The sequence below is a fragment of the Hylobates moloch genome, unplaced genomic scaffold (assembly GCF_009828535.3).
Source record: "Hylobates moloch isolate HMO894 unplaced genomic scaffold, HMol_V3 SCAFFOLD_15, whole genome shotgun sequence".
Classification (NCBI taxonomy): Eukaryota; Metazoa; Chordata; class Mammalia; order Primates; family Hylobatidae; genus Hylobates; species Hylobates moloch.
Genome location: NW_026652290.1, coordinates 12,055,368 through 12,073,217, shown reverse-complemented (window position 1 = coordinate 12,073,217; position 17,850 = coordinate 12,055,368). Strand labels below are relative to the sequence as shown.

The following is a 17,850-nucleotide window of genomic DNA, read 5'->3' as shown; positions in this document are numbered from 1 at the left end:
CCAGGAAGAATCATTATGGGGAAGCATACTTCATGGCATGTTAAAAATAACATACTATATGATTCAATTCAGGAGGAATTGGTTAAAAAATAAATGTATCCATAATCTGCAACATGAACCAAATTGCTAACAGAAGTCATCTCTAAATTGTGAGATTGCTATTGGTTTTTCCTTTCTTTTTTCAATACTTTCTTTTTGCATTCTCCAAGTTTGAATAGCTATGTATTAACTTTTTTATTTTTTTTTTGAGACAGAGTCTCGCTCTGTTGCCAAGCTGGAGTGCAGTGGCACGATCTGGGCTCACTGCAACCTCTGCCTCCCAGGCTCAAGTAATGCTCCTGCCTCAGCCTCCTGAGTAGCTGGGATTACAGGCATACGCCACCACGCCCGGCTAATTTTTTGTATTTTTAGTAGAGATGGGGTTTTGCCATGTTACCCAGGCTGGTCTTAAACCCCTGAGCTCGGACAATCCGCCCGCCTTGGCCTCCCAACATGCTAGGATTACAGGTGTGAGCCACCGCGCCCGGCCTGCTTTCTAATCAGAAAAAAAAAAAAATCACTATTTTACAAGGATTCAAGTTTAAACACAGTGTGACACTGTTTTAGACATGATGGTTTTGATGAAGTTGGCCAGCAACGCGCCTGTGATTTCGGGCTGTGACAGGAAAATGACCCTAAACATTTCCCATTGGGCCGCCACTTCAAGGAGACACGAATGATGGGGTTCCTGAACATAGTGGTAGGATAGTACTTCTGCCAGCTTTATTTTTCTCTCCTCTGGGAAGTTCCATGAACTCTGGGGAAGCCCTGAAGCTTCTAGATCCAGGTTCTTCCTTTCATTGGGTCCTGAGGGAACCCACAGCCTATTCTCAGGTGATGCTTTTGGTAGGTCAAAACAGTCACCCCCAAAGAAAAGAGAAGTTAGAAATGTACTGCCCCAACAGAAAGAGCCTGGGGGTAAAAGCCAGGTCAGAAGATGAGTTTTACCCAACACTAATAAGCAAAATACTTGGCTGAAATTTAGTAAAAGTCAGAATGCCTCAGGAGGTAAATATTTTGTGGGGGTACCCCCTGATTTTAAGGTAGGATGTGTGGGTGTATACATATACCGCATGTGTGTAAGTAACCATGCATGCAGTATGCACACACACATCTGATTCTATTTCCTTTTCTCTTTTTTTTATTGTTTTGAGATGGAGTCTCGCTCTGTGGCCCAGGCTGAAGTACAGTGGCGCAACCTCTGCCTCCCAGGTTCAAGCAATCCTCCTGCCTCAGCCTCCCAAGTAGCTGGGATTACTGGCATGCAGCACCACACCCAGCTAATTTTTGTATTTTTAGTCGAGACAGGGTTTCGCCATGTTGGCCAGGCTGGTCTTGAACTCCTGATCTCAGGTGATCTGCCTGCCTCAGCCTCCCAGAGTGCTGGGATTACAGGCGTGAGCCACTGCACCAGGCCTGTATTTCCTTTTCTGCTCACATATACATCTGACTGTATTTCCTTTTCTGTGTACACATATCTTTGATTGTATTCCCTTTCCGAAGTAGATATTAATAGGCATTGAGAAGATGTGTACTCCGTCCAATGATGAGAAACCAAATCTTGGAGTTCCAAGTGCACTGTCATCCTCTCCACCTCCATGACAATCACCCCAGGTCAGAGGCTTCTGCTCAGGGGACCATGGAAAGTACATAAAAATGAGACGAAAGAAAAGCTAGACAACAAAAGAATTCCAGGGAAAAGTCCCAGGGAAATAACCCTCAGAAGCCAAAGGCCAGAACATCTCTGAGGTCCCAGGCACAGGTCCCACTGCTGGCCCTGGTCACAGAGGGGCTGCGAGAAGTGCAGTGATATTCAGAGCCCAAGAAGTGAGTGCAGCACGGAAGGAGGGGCTACTCACGGTGTCATTGCTTCCTTTGTTGTCCTCATACTTGGTTTCTATATGAATGGAGAATTTCGGCAGAAAGGAACACTGTGGGAGAAAAGCAAACTTTTATTAGCATAACATTTTTTCTCTCTTCCTATATTCAGTGGAGCTTCTGAATACTTTCCTGGCCATTTGGTTGCGAGCACCGTCCTGGAGCAGAAATTTTTTTTTTTTTTGAGATGGAGTCTCGCTCTGTCGCCCAGGCTGGAGTGCAGTGGCGCGATCTCGGCTCACTGCAAGCTCCGCCTCCCGGGTTCACGCCATTCTCCTGCCTCAGCCTCCAGAGTAGCTGGGACTACAGGCGCCCGCCAACATGCCCGGCTAACTTTTTTTGTATTTTTAGTAGAGACGGGGTTTCACCGTGGTCTCAATCTCCTGACCTCGTGATCCACCCGCCTCGGCCTCCCAAAGTGCTGGGATTACAGGCGTGAGCCACCGCGCCCGGCCACAGAAATGTTAAGATACTAAGTCAATATCCAAATTCAGACAAAGGAAAGCCGCCTTTAGGACCATGAACACAGTTTCATCCAGACAGAGGTCAGGCCACAGAGAATTAACCAGCAATAGGGGACAAGTCCCTGAAGAGGACATTTCCAAAAGGAATATGTTCTGTGACTCCTAGCATAAGCCTTAGAAAAGCAAACCCCTAAATCACGCCAGTTCCAGTTCTGGGGAGCTTACTTTTGGGGAGCAGCTACCATTGCTGGATTCCTGGGGACCCAGCCTGAATCTCATTGTATAAATGCTCATATAACATTAGCAAGGGTAGAACTTTAAAATCATAGATTATTGAAGTCAGACAGACCTGGCTTTTAGTTTTAATTTTTAAAACATAAATTTATTTTTAAAGTAAAATATTTTTTTAAAAAATTTATTTTAAATTTTAAATTTAAGTCTTTAATTTTTAAATTTTATTATTTTTTATTGTTTTGAGACAGGGTCTTGCTCTGTTGCCCAGGCTGGAGTGCAGTGGCACGATCTCAGCTCACTGCACCCTCCACCTCCTGGGTTCAAGTGATTCTCATGCCTTAGCCTCCCGTGTAGCCCGGCTAATTTTTGTATTTTTAGTAGAGAGGGTTTCTCCATGTTAGCCAGGCTGGTCTCAAACTCCTGAGCTCAAAAGATCTGCCTGCCTTGGCCTCCCATAGTGCTGGGATTACAGATTACAGGCACCCGGCCTTCTTTTTATTTTTATTTTTGAGACAGAGTCTTACTTTGTCACCCAGGCTGGAGTGCGGTGGTGTGATCACAGCTCACTGTAACCTTGACCTACGGGCTCAAGAGATCCTCCCGCCTCAGCCTCCCAGGTAGCTGGGACTACAGCTACAGGTGTGTGCCACCATGCCTGGCTGATTTTTAAAATTTTTTTTGTAGAGGCAAGGGTCTCTCTATGTTGCCCAGGCTGGTCTCAAATTCCTGGCCTTATGCGATTCTCCCGCCTCGGCCTCCCAAAGTGCTGAGATTACAGGCATGAGCCACTGCATCCGGCCGAGACCTGGCTTTTAATATGTAATTTGGATAAGTCATTTAACTTCTCTGAACCCCAACAGAGTTAAAACAGGAGTAATAATTATTACCTAAGAGCAACACTGTGAGGGTTAAATATTAATAAAATGATGTTTTAAAAATGTATAGTACTGGGCAGCATTGAGCAGACAGCATCCACGGGTAGAAACGGAACCAGAAAAGGCAGCCCCTGTCTTTGTCCACACGAGGGAGAGAAACCCCAAATGCAACCCAGCCCTACAGTCCCAGTCTCGCTGAGTCAAGTCCTATGCATTCAGCAAGTGTGAAGGGTTAAGGCGGCTTGAGAAGAGAATTTTGATGGATGTTGGTGTAACCACGCTCTGGCCAGCACTAAGCTGGGCATTAACTTTCTTGGCCACCAGAGATGGGATTGATGGCTAATGGGCAAAATGACCCAGCAACTCCACTGGGATCTGCGGGTGTTGGGGAAACCAGACTTGGCCTGATAGCGTCACAGTCCCAAGAGGCTGGATCCCTTATACGTGTTTCCAGTACTCGTATACTGTCTATACCAGACACTGCTACAAATGCTCTGACGCTCTCACTCATTTATTCCTGGCAACAACCCCATGAAGGAGGTACTATTACCATCCCCCCCTGCTTTAAAGATGAGGAGATGGAGGTGCAGAGAGGGGTAAGTAAATGGCCTACAGCCTCATGCAGCCAGGTGGCCTGGTCCCAGTGTCCATACTCTTCACCATACTGAGTGGTTCTCAAAGAGGAGTTTCTGGACCAGCTCCAGCAGCCCAGTATTGTTAGAAATGCAAATACTTGGCCAGGCATGGTGGCTCATGCCTGTAATCCCAGCACTTTGGGAGACCAAGGCAGGCATATCACCTGAGGTCAGGGGTTTGACACCAGCCTGGCCAACATGGTGAAATCCCGTCTTTACTAAAAATACAAGAATTAGCCAGATGTGGTGGTGTACCCCTGTAATTCCAGCTACTTGGGAGGCTAAGGTACGAGAATCGCTTGAACCTGGGAGGTGGAGGTTGCAGTGAGCTGAGATCGCGCCATTGCACTCCAGCCTGGGCAACAGAGCGAGACTCAGTCTCAATAAATAAATAAATAAATAAATGCAAATTCTTCAGCAGACCAACTAAATCAGAAACTCTGGAGGCGAGGTTCAGCTATCTGTTTACCAAGCCCTCCAGTGTATGCTAAGGCATGCTCAAACTGGAAAACCACCTGGCTATAGCACACACATGCTTCAGCCGCACAACGACCATGCTCTCCTTTCAGCCTAGCTGAGACCCCTGGTGGCACCTGCACGAGAAGGCAGAGGCCTGGGACGTGCCATCAATAATTCTCCTGACATCACATGCCAGGGCGCGTTCAGCACGCATCTGTCTTAATCTGGTGAAACAAGGGATCTGAACCGTGACTAAGGAAACACGGCAACAATCAATCCCAGTAATTGCCTTTATGGAGAACGAGGCCCTGCGATTATTCATTAACACCTTCTCTGCTGTCTCCTCTCAAACTTCTCACTCCATAACCGCTGCCCTTACACCTGGGTCTAGGTAGCACCAAGGAGCAGCTGCTCATCTCAAATGAAGACGCTGGAGGACTTGGAGCCCCACAGCAGACACGGGAACGTGGGGGGATGCCCTGGCTGACACCCTCTTAGACATGTCAAGCCTTTAGGTAAATCGATTTTGTATTTTTTAATCCCATAATTCACATGAGAGTCAATCCAAGGAGTGGGGAGAGAACAGAGTTGTGGAGTGTGGGTGTGGGTCTCGGTGCACCGGAGTGGAACACTGTGAGGAGTTTTTACCCACTGAACCTCTAAACCACTTAGCTAGCCCAACACATGAATTTTAGCATTTGCATATTAAACCCAATTATGAAATGCAAAACTCCCATGCAAATTAGCAGATGTTGTTATTTTTGAGTGGGGACTTTGGTTATTTTCATATCAGAATGGCAACCTTGCCACGAGGCTGGGAGTAGTGCACCTGGCTTCAGCAGGGTGGCCAGAAAACAGCTCCTGGTAACTCCAAGCGGTTCAGCACTTTCTCCTTCGGCAGGTGGTTGGGGCTGATAATCCCCTTGGGATGTCTGATGACTCATTCTCAGAGCCCTGGGGTGTGCGGGTGTCTCCAGTTAAAATCAGAATTATCTGTGGCTCTGGGCTTCTTCAGTGCTGTCACTGAAATCTCTCTGGGGTGATGTCCATGTTAAGATAACCTTCTGCCTCCCCCATGCAGGCTGGTTTCTCCAAAAATCCAGCCCACTAATCCTAGCGGAAGCTTAGCTTTAAAGCAAGGCCTTTTATTTCTTCCTGATTGGCTCCCTGTTATATCTCACCCACTGATCTATCCTAAATCCCTTCCCCTCTCAAGGTCCCTTGCCTGGCTTCACTCTTTCTCCCCTCTCCCTCGCAGCTGATCACTTTGAGTCATAGTTTAATGAGGACACGAACCGCATGATAGAAACACTGACACATCCCTTTCCTCCATTACAAATCTGCTTATTTCTTTAAGTTTTTTATTCTTTGTGAATCCGAGAAAGATATATCCTCCTTTTTTTCAGTGGAGAAATAATATAATGAAAAGCACTGAGACATCAGAGCCAGCTGGCTTGGGCTCAAATCCAAGATGTATTAACCTGGGCAAGTTATTTTACTATTCTCAGCCCCAGTTGCCCCAGGTGGAGAATGGGAACAATCCTTCTCCACTCTGTAGGAGTGTTCAGAAGATCAATGAGATCACACAGCTAAACCCCAGCACAGTGACTGGCATATAGTAGGTGCACAGTACAAATTATTTTAAGCTCTTATCTGGAACCTTGTTTCATTGATTATTCGCATCTTCTCCCTGCTTCCTTCCCACAGCCTAAAAATATAATGAAAAGTGCCATAGTCTTAAAAAATAAATAAGCACAAAGTTCCCTTGATTCTATTTCTTCCCCCATCTATAATCAATTCTGTATCTCTCTCTGTCTTCATGAAAAAAAAATTTTATTAAAAGAGTAGTCAGCGGCCGGGCATGGTGGCTCACGCCTGTAATCCCAGCACTTTGGGAGGCCGAGGTGTGTGGATCACCTGAGGTCAGGAGTTCAAGACCAGCCTGGCCAATGGTGAGACCCCCCCCCCATCTCTACAAAAATACAAAAATTAGCTGGGCATGATGGCAGGTGCCTGTAATCCCAGCTACTCAGGAGGCTGAGTGGGGAGAATCACTTGAACCTGGGAGGCGGGGGTTGTAGTGAGCTAAGGTCGTGCCACTGCACTCCAGCCTGGGCGACGGAGCAAGCCTCCATCTCAAAAAAAAAAAAAAAAAGAGTATTCAGTTTCAGTGCTTCCTGTCTCTACTTTTTCCACCTCCCACCTGATCATCAAAGGATTTCCAAAGCAGCATCACTCTTCCATTTGCACCCCGGAGACCTCTCCACGCTGCAATATGACTGAGCAACTCCTCCATCCTGAGCAGCAGTTCAGCCTTCTCTTCCCTCCTCCACTCCTTCCCTGCACGAGATCCCTCAGGACCTACCCTACCTACAGCCTCTTTTCTTGATCCAAACCCTCTCCCCTGGTGATCTCATCTGCTTCTGACTCTTCATGATCTTTTTCTTTTTTGGCAGATGCCTCCCAAATTAACATCTCAAATTCCAACTCCTCTCACATTTCCAGGTGCCCACTGGCCATCCCCAACAAAGACCCTACAGGTTCATCAAACTTGAAAGGTCCGGACTGAACGCGAATGTTCTCCCTGACTGTACTGGTACTCTAGAGTTATCGTAGCCATTTCCACAAACTGCCTGGCTTAAAACAGCAGCAATTTATTCTCTCACAGTTCTAGAGGCCAGAAGCCTGAAACCAAGGTGTTGGCAGAGCCATACTCCCTATGAAGACTCTGGGAGAGAATCTGTCCTTGTCTCTTCCAGCTGTTGGTGGCACTGGGAGTGGGTGCATCACTCCAGTCTCTGCCTCCGTCTTTACATCCCCTTCTTCCCTCTGGGTCTCTGTGCTCTCTTCTCTTCTTACAAGGACAAAAGTCATTGGATTTGGACCCACCCTAAATCTAGGTCCACTCCCCCTTCCCTGGAAAACTTCCTACTGTCAGGTCTTTTTTTTTTTTTTTTTTTTGGCCCATGGTACTTTCAGCCCGAAATTTCTTTCCTAAATCTTACTCAAAGACCATCTCAAGTACCACTTCGGAATGATTATCCCACGCATGCTGGCAGTATTCTGTTTGTCCCTTTATCACAGCACATATCTCCTTTGTCACCATTACCATTAGCTATCTGTGTCCCAGGCTCACCAACCAGGTGGTAAGCTCACACTCTAACAGGAGGGTGCCTCCCTAATACCAGCACCACTAGGAATGGTGCTTGTCAAAGTCACCCCCCTTCTTCTTTAGCCCCCTGCTTTACCCAGCTTCTTCAGGTGTTAAAGCATCTCCTTTAGTTTAGGTTTGCTCAAATAATACTTTCTGTAACTAAGACTTTTGCTTCCACTAGGAATATACCATCTAACCTAGTCATTCTCAATGTCAATGGGGACTTTCCAACCCCGGACTTTTTCTCAAAATATACACTGCTCCCTAAAGATCCTGATAAATGTCCTGGGTGGAGGGATTCTATATCACTGAGGGATCTGTCAGGAGTGTGGCGGTGGAAAAAATGTTGGGAACCCTGAAGTAACCACACCTGAACTTGCTCCAAGAAGAGAGACACTAGGGTTGTCAGCCATTGGCTAAAACAGAAAAAGATGTCTAAGGGCTTCTGAAGCATCCAGTGCTCTCTAAGGAACAGTCATTTGGAAATTTTGAATGTCTAAAGTCCCATTTGGCCCACAGCATATGAAGGAAAGAGTGAAAAACCCACCGCAGACAGAATTCTGAGATGGCCTCCAGAGTCCCAGCCACTGGTGCACACATACTGTGTAATTCTTCCCTTCGGGTGTGAGCAGGACCCGGGGATATGATGGGCTGTCACTCCCCTGGTTACCCCCTAGAACCTTCAGAGGGAGCACAGCTTTTGATTGACAGCAAAAAGACAAGACAGTCAGTCACTCCTGAGACTCTGTCTCAGTATACAAGACTTCACTTTAGAAAAAGCAGAGATTCTTTTGTTGGCTCTGAAGTTGTGAGATAGCCACGTGGATAGGACCCAAGAGAGGTCTACTGGGAACTGAGAGTGACAGCCGGAGAAGAACCAGCTAGAAAATGCGACCTCCATCCTACAACCACAAGGAATAAATCCTGCCAACCACCAGTGAGCGTGGAAGAGGACCCTGCATTTCTGGTGAAACTAGAACCTTGGTTTATGTCTTGATTTCTACCTGGTGAGTCCCTGAGCCAAGGACCCAGCTAGCCTGGGTTCCAACTCCTGACCCATGGAAACTGCAAGATGACAAACTTGTGTTATTTTTCTTCTCTTCTCTTCTCTTTTTTTGAGACAGAGCCTCATTCTGTTGCCCAGGCTTGAATGCAGTGGTGTGATCATAGCTCAGCTCGCCGCAGCCTTGACCTCCTGGGCTTAAGCAATCCTCCTGCCTCAGCCTCCCGAACAGCTGGGACTACAGGCATGCACCACCACACCCAGCTAATTTTTTTTATTTTTAGTGGAGATGAGCTCTCACTGTGTTGCCCAGATTGGTCTCAAACTCCTGAGCTCAAGCGATCCTCCAACCTCAGCCTCCTAAAGTGCTGGTATTATAGGCGTGAGCCATTGCAACCCAGCCACTTGTGTTGTTTTAAGTTGCTAAATTTGTGGGAGATTTGTTACACAGCAAGAGAAAACCAACACAACACCCAGCCTGCTGGCTGCCTTCTTCCAAATCACTCATCTGGTTTTCATCTGAGTAAAGCATCACTGACTTTGAGGTTCAAGCATGTGCAAGGGAAGGGGGAATTGGTGCTTTTTCTGACTTAGCAGTTCTACCTATGATGCCACCTGCTTTGTCAATCAATGGCCACTGCTTATTGCCCAGGGTGATATTTACTAGTAACTGATGTCAGCAAGCTTGTCGTTATCTGGTGTCCAGATGCAGCAGCAGGCACTTAACTTACAGAGAGGGAGCATGGTGATTTAGTAGGAAAAAAAAAAAATACAGGTTTTTGAAGTAAAACAGACTTCAGTTCAAACTCCAGCTTCTTTTCCAACAAACTATGTGACTTGGGGCAAATTCCTGAATCCCTCTGAGCTTCAGTTTCCTCATCTATCAAATGGAGACAATCGCAACCTCAAAGCTGTGGGGTATAAATGAAAAGGGATAACGAATGTCCAGGGCCAGGCAGCGCCTGGCAGATGCTGGAGAGATGTTGGTCCACTCCATTGTACCCTCCTAAGCAATACGGACAAGAAAGCTGAACTGGGGTCAAAGGCAGATCCTCCACTATGAAGATGCAAGGATGCAGAGGCTTCCAGAAAGGCACCCATAGGAACACCTGATGGCTCCTTCCCATGGCAAGGAAGGCAGCCAAACCACAGAGCAGATCTGGGCTCTTCCAGACTCACTCTGAATCCCTGACCTGCTCTGCTGCTGAGGAAATGTCACCACATGTCCCAGGCTCCATCCTTGGCAGCCCCTTCTTCTGGGCAGGTGCCCCTACCACTGACCTCTTCTCTGAGCTTTCCCTTGGCTCCCTGCTGACTTCATGCAGGGAACAAAAACTCTACCAGGATCTCCGTGAACTCTTTTCTTTTCTAGATCTAAAGGGGGCATGTCTGCTGGTTCACTCAGCCCAATCGCCAAAACCAAGGTTCAAAGAAGTTAAGAAACAAAGCATAAAACAGAAGTTGGGAACCCTTGAGGCCACAGAGATGACTCTGCTTACAGGCAGAGGGGGAGGCAAAAAAGCACTCCTGTCCCTGGAGCCTGGAGGAAATCAATGAGTCATTTTAGTCCTTCTCCACCTCTTCTTCCTCCTCTGGGCTCACTCCAGGTCTGGAATCCTCTTTCTCATGAAAAAATCTTTTCTTTTTTATCTCTCTTTCTCTTTTCTTGACTAAAGGCACAGCTTGGCAGGGAGAATAAAGCAGAGAAAGAAGCACAGAAAATATTCACTTAATTACCTCCAGTGTTTATTTTGCCCCAACTCCCTCAAAACAGTAGCAGTGCTAGGAAGAAGTCAGGGAATCAAGGCAGGAGCTCTCCTATCATCTCATCTTTGATTTTCTAGCTTAGATCCACGTAAGCCAGAGGAATCTTATAGGTGTTGCTGCCATCTGCTCCCTGCCATGACCCTCTTCCTTGTTATCTGGTGTTTAAGCATCTATAATTGGCCTTCCAAACCCAATGGAATCCACCAGGATGAACCTCTTATTGAAAAGTGATATTCTGGTACCTGTAAAACCTCCAGCACCCAAAACTCAATGTGCAGAAAAGTGATGGCGGAACATTTAAATGCATCTACTTGTAGCTTTTGGAAGTGATGGGGGGATCTGCAGTGGGGAAGAAGAATGCCAGGAAAGACAGGTGAGGTTTCTGGGTCTCTGCAAGAATAATTTCCAGACACAAGCCCTCCCAGGTTCAGTGTTGGGAAATGAAAGCAGCATATGCAAAATGCACGGCAGAACTGAATTTCCAATTCACTACAGACATGCTTTGGAAAACATGAAAGAGCTATTTTTGGTCCAGTGATTGATTAGGGTTGCTATGGCAATAAGAAACACTTACAGGAACAAAATGAAATGTAAGCAAACCAAAGTCTTAAAGAAAAAGGGTCAGACACATTGAGGATTTCATAGTCAGTTTCTGGGTGGTGCTGGCAGCCCTTACTGCTGTCTCAGCACCTGCATAGGGAGAGAGATGATGGTGGCTGCAGAGAACGGGGGCCCTTGGGGATGGGTCTGAGGCTCTCCAGGGCACTGCACTTCAGAAGCAGGAAGTGCAAAACTTCTGGAAGAATGTGCACCACTCGCTTTGAAGATTGTCATTATTGTCATCAAAGGATACTGTATTTCCACAGCACCTAGCCTGTGGCAAAAATGTAAGCTAAAAGGTATTAATCCTACCCTATCCCACTTTACAATGTAAAATAAAAATAAAATAAAAATAAAAATATTCTCTATGACAGTGTATTTCTAAGACCTACTTAATGATGTCTCATTTGCTGAGCTTGTTAAAAACAGATTCCTGGCCTCACTCCTGATGCCTTGCTTTCAGTAAGTTGGTAGAGTCTGGGAGCCCACCCCCAAACTCAGGAGTTGTCTCCCCCTTCTCCCCCAAAAATATAGCTTTACTATTCAGGAGGCAGAGGCAGGAGGATCACTTGAGCCCAGGAGTTTGAGGCTGCAGTGAGCTATGATCACACTACTGCATTCCAGCCTGGGTGAAAAAGCAAGCAAGATCCCATCTCTAAAAAAATAAAATAAAATAAATACAAAATAGCTTTATTCACATACCATATAATTCACCCATTTCAAGTATACAAGCTAATGGTGTTTAGTATAGTTAGAGTTATACAACCATTATGACAACCTAATTTTAGAACATTTCCATTACCTCCCAAAGAAGCCCTGTATCCATCAGCAGTCACTTCCCCATTCCCGCCTACCTGCAACACCACATTGTACGCAACCCCTAATCTACTCTGTCTCTAAGATTTGTCTATTCTATACATTTCCTATAAATGGAAGTGTATCATATGTGGTCTTTTGTTCCTGGCTTCTTTCCCTTAGCATGTTTTCAAGGTTCATCCATGTTCTAGCATGTATGGGTACTCCATTCCTTTTTCTGGCCAAATAATAGTCCATTGTATGGACATACCACATTTGATTTCTCCATTTATCAGTTGATGAATATTTGTTTCTATTTTTTGGCTACTATGAACAATACTGCCACAGCTATCTTGTGCAAGTTTTGTGTGGATTTCTTCCTTTCTTCTTTCTTCTTTTCTCTTCTCCTCTCTTTTCTTTCTTTCTTTTTGAAATGGAGTCTCACTCTGTTGCCCAGGCTGGAGTGCAGTGGCATGATCTTGGCTCATTGCAACTTCCGCCCCCTGGGTTCAAGCGATTCTCCTGCCTCAGCCTCCAGAGTAGCTGGGATTACAGGTACCTGCCACCAAACACGGCTAATTTTTGTATTTTTAGTAGAGATGGGGTTTCACCATGTTGGCCAGGCTGGTCTCAAACTCCTGACCTCGTGATCCACCCACCTCGGCCTCCCAAAGTGCTGGGATTATAGGCGTGAGCCACTGCACCCGGCCATGTTTTCATTTCTCTTAAGTGTATACCTAGAGTGGAATTGCTGATCATACTGTAACTCTATGTTTAACCTTCTGAGGAACTTCCAGATGGCTACCCCATTCCAAAGTGGCTGCACCCTTGTACATTCCCATGAGCAGTGTAGGAGAGTTCCAATTTCTCCGCCTCCTCGATAGCACTTCTTGTTGCCCACGTATTTCTTTTTATTTCTTTTTTTTTTTTTTTTTTTTGAGACGGAGTCTCACTCTGTCACCCAGGCTGGAGGGCAGTGGTGAGATTTCGGCTCACTGCTCGCTCTGCCTCCCAGGTTCATGCCATTCTCCTGCCTCAGCCTCCTGAGTAGCTGGGACTACAGGCACCTGCCACCATGCCCAGCTAATTTTTTGTATTTTTAGTAGAGATGGGGTTTACCGTGTTAGCCAGGATGGTCTTGATCTCCTGACCTCATGATCCGCCCGCCTTGGCCTCTCAAAGTGCTGGGATTACAGGCGTGAGCCACTGTGCCTGGCCTGCCCAAGTATTTCTTAACCCTGGGAGGTTCTGGGATACCTTTGGGTCAAAATGACAATCCAAAGGAGACCTAGCCAACATTCCACACGTCCAGTCAGGGACAGACACAACCCAATACAGAGGTTATAATGACAATAGTGTTATACCATCCTTGCTGTCAACAGGCACTGGTCAAAGTATTTGATACATATTAGTTCATCTATTAACTCATTAACCCTCATACCTCTCCATTTTACAGATGAAGAAACAAAGGCACGGAAAGGTCCAACAGCGTGCTCCAAATCACACAACAAATGCATAGAGGAGATGGGATTCAAGCCAGTCTGTCTGGCTCTGACATGCATGCTTGTGATCTCATGCTGACTCTTGAATATCAGGAAATCATGGAAGTGCTTCCAGGGGAGCAGAGGTTGAAAGCACAGGCTTTGCTTCTCAGTATGTGCTGTGGCCACTAACAGCAGAGAAAATATGTGCAGGTGAATCTGTCATATGATAGACGTGCCTTGCTTCAAACAAACCCAAATCAAGAAAACCAGGAGTTACTCAAAAGATATATTAGGGAAATAATTATTCATTTCAGAAATTCATTGGTATTCCTTTAGATGCCAAAATACCCTAGTACCCTGAAAACACAATAATTTTCAAAAATTAAATTGAAATATAATGGCTTAGGTTAATTCTTATTATGAGAGTGCTTTTAAAAACAGGTCCAGGCCCTGTGCGGTGGCTCACGCCTGTAATCCCAGCACTTTGGGAGGCTGACACAGGTGGATCACTTGAGGCCAGAAGTTTGTGACCAGCCTGGCCAACATGACGAAACCCTGTCTCTACTAAAAATACAAAAATTACCTGGGCATGGTGGTGCACACCTGTAATCCCAGCTACCAAGGAAGCTGAGGCAGGAGAATCGCTTGAACCTGGGAGTCAGAGGTTGCAGTGAGCCAAGATAGCGCCACTGCACTCCAGCCTGGGTGACAGAGCGAGCCCCTGTATCAAAAAACAACAAACAAACAAACAAAAAACCCTGCCAAGAACTCCAGCATGAATTCTCAGATGTGAAAAAATATTACAGATAAACACATGTTCATTAACTGTATTGTTGGTCCTATAAAAAAACTTGGAAACAAGTCAAAGTTCACCAGTAGAAGGCTGGGTAAGTACATTGTGATCGACTCTAAAACCATTAAAAAAGCAAAGCGTAAAACAGGGTAGCCCCATTTTTGTAAAAAGAAAAAGAAAGTAGACTAGCATCCACACTGAAATACATAGAAAAACTAGTATACACACTGAAAAACATGGAAAAACTAGTATACACACTGAAAAACATGGAAAACAAGTATACACACCCAAAAAACATGGAAAAACTAGTATACACATGGAAAAACATGGAAAACTAATATACACACCAAAAACCATGGAAAATGAGCATACACACCAAAAAACATGAAAAATTAGTATACACACTGAAAAACATAGAAAACTAGTATACACACTGGAAAACATGGAAAACAAGTATACACACCGAAAAAACATGGAAAAACTAGTATACACACCAAAAAACATGAAAAATTAGTATACACACCGAAAAACATAGAAAACTAGTATACACACCGAAAAACACGGAAAACTGGTATACACACTGGAAAACATGGAAAACAAGTATACACACCAAAAAAACATGGAAAAACTAGTATACACATGGAAAAACGTGGAAAACTAATATACACACCAAAAACCATGGAAAATGAGTATACACACCAAAAAACATGGAAAATTAGTATACACACCGAAAAACACAGAAAACTAGTATACACAGTGAAAAACATGGAAAACTAGTATACACACTGGAAAACATGGCAAATAAGTATACCCACTGAAAAATTTGGAAAAACTAGTATACACACTGAAAAACATGGGAAACAAGTATACACACTGAAAAACGTGGAAAAACTAGTATATACACTGAAAAACATGGCAAACGAGTATACACAGCGAAAAATATGGAAAAACTAGTATACACACCAAAAAACATGGGAAAATATTCTCATGGAGGAGAGTAGTGGAAATTATGAAGTTCTTTTATTTTCTGTGGTATAGATTTTTATAATGCTTGGATGTTACAATAAATATCTACTATTTCAGTAAGCAGAAAAAATTTAAATCCAATTTAAAAATGAGCGAATACATCAATGGCATCCCAGAGTAACTATATTATCTTACAGGAAGTCACAAGGTTTTCCAAAAATTCTTATAATTTAATCTACTTTAACTTAAAGAGGAGTATGTTATAAAGAACACTGTGATGGTTAATTTTAGGTGTCAACTTGACTAGATTAAGGAATACTTAGAAGCCTAGTAAAGCCTTATTTTAGGTGTGTCTGTGAGGGTGTTTCCAGAGACTGTCATGTGAGTTGGCATGCACTAGGTGAGGAAGATCCATCCTCAATGTGGGTGGGCACCATCCAACCTGCTGAGGGGTCTGGAGAGGACCACCACAGAGGAAAGGCAAATGTATGGATCTATCTGCTGGAGCGGGGATACACTCCTCCCCTCCTGTCCTTGGACAACGACTCCAGGCCCCTCAGCCTTTGGACTTCAGTACCTACACTCACGGCTCCCCTGGTTCTAAGCCTTCTTACTTGGACTCAGCCACACTACTGGCACCCCAGGGTCTCCAACTTGCAGGTGGGCTGTTGTGGGACTTCTCAGCTTCCCTAATCACGTGAGCCAGTTTCCCTAATCCATCCATCCATCCAATCTAACTATCTAATCTATCTTTTTATCTAATCTGACTACCTATCTCTCTATCCATCTATCTGTTAATATCCATCCATCCATCCAATCTACCTAGCTAATCAATCTATCTATTAATATCGATCATCTATCTATCCATCTACTTAATCTAGCCATCTAATGATCTCTCTTATCTATTAATATCTATCAATCATCTATTCATCCATCTATCTAATCTACATATCTAATCTATCTATCTAATCTGTCTACCTATCTAATCTATCTATCCACCCACCCATCTCTTTCTCTCCCCGCATCTCCCCCACCATTGATTCTGTCTCTCTGGAGAACCTTGACTAATATAAGCACCACTAAGTGGACAGAGGAGTTGCAAATCTGTTAAGTTTGGGAACTGCTGCTTCAAGTGGTTCCTGTCTCACATACATCACACTTATTCATGGTCTTTAGAGTAGGGCAGGAGCTGAGAGATGTTACAGTTCAGTAGTTTTCAAACCATTTTAACTGGCATCAGAGTTATTTCTTTAAATAAAATATTAGGGACAGAATGGCCACTGAGACCTGTCCATGGAATCTCCTGGACCTACAGGAGGACAGTTTGAAAACCACTCATTGAGAAGAACCCTCAGCCCAGTAACTCAACGCTTTATTCCTGTTCACCAGCCCAAATTTTTCCATGTCTGACAGCAGCACTTTACAAGGGGCCTAACATCAAGAAAGTTAAATGGAAGAGTTGAGGAGTTGGCTTGGGGTTGATGAAGTATTTATAGGCTTTTAAAAGATAATTTCCTTTTAGCTTTTATCTGGAATTCAATGGATTCTTCTCTTGCCATCTTGTTCCAACAGTATGTAAAACGTGTTCCCTGCTATCCACAAGCACGAAACTCTATACAGACTTGACTTTCTCTCTAATGGAGTTCCCCTGTAGATGACATCGATTCTCTGGTAGTGTATTCTATATTATCACATTAACTGTGCTCCAACGCAATTCCCACACTGGGAATTCCTGCACACTGGGAATTGCAACTTGAGATGGGATCATTAATAAAACTATATTTGCAAGTGTTTCCTCTGTTCACCAACAGGAGACTCACATCCAGAATGTTCCACAGTGCTAATGGGGGCAGGCATAGAGTTTAGGGCTTATTATCTTCCAGGACTCTGGGGCTGGAGCTACGGGAAAATAAATGAGAAAAGCCTGTGTTGCTTGAAAAGTAGAAGAAAGTGGATGATAAATGTGTATACAGACAGTTGGTAGAACCTAGATCTTAAAATAGCTTTCAGCTTCCTTTATTCATTAAAAAACTTTTATCTCCCCATTTGGATAGAACTTTTACCCCACGCTTGGAAGGCAAAATATAAATTTCTGATTGTGCACAGAAGATCTTTAATACACACATCAATTTCAAAAAGGTAAATGTCTGGCCGTCACCCTCTACTCAGAACCTTAGTTATCATACAGGCAAAGATGCAAAGGAAATAAGGGGAGATATTGAGCTCCCTTTGCCCTTCTGGCTTCTGAGGGCTACGTATGACTTTAGAAACAGATAAGGTGGGTGGTTATGGTGACAGGGTAGTTGGAGAAAAAAACTGCAAAGAAGATAGTTCCACGAAAGTGAGAAGAGGAACTCAAGTGGAGAAAAAAAAAAAGGTAGAATTTTAAAGGAAAAAGGAAAGGAAGAAAAGGAATTGCATGTAAATAATAGAGATGAGGATGAATCAGAGTGACTTCCTAAATATATGCTGCATAGGAAGAAAAATGTGGCCAAGAGGAATGATGGGACCTGAAAGAGACGTGGAGGAGGGTGAGAAGAAGCGACTGTGTGGAAGGCAGAGCTCCGAAACACAGCCGGAAAACAGCTGCTTGTATTCCAGCCACAGCATGGAAATGCACGCAAGCCTCCCCGCTGCTCCTCACCAGCCCGCACCCTACACAGAGGCTTCTGTTCATTCATTAGTTCATTCACTCATGGATCCT

General features: G+C 44.6%; 1 protein-coding gene across 1 annotated transcript in view; it reads right to left on the bottom strand.

Annotated features, from left to right (window-relative positions):
- Nucleotides 1–17,850, bottom strand: part of PITPNC1 (phosphatidylinositol transfer protein cytoplasmic 1) — a 320,302-nt gene that overhangs the window by 118,365 nt on the left and 184,087 nt on the right. The window contains exon 5 of the mRNA XM_032178375.2: nucleotides 1,899–1,970. Within this exon, the coding sequence (XP_032034266.1) occupies nucleotides 1,899–1,970 (72 nt within the window). The remainder of the gene's footprint in view (nucleotides 1–1,898; nucleotides 1,971–17,850) is intronic.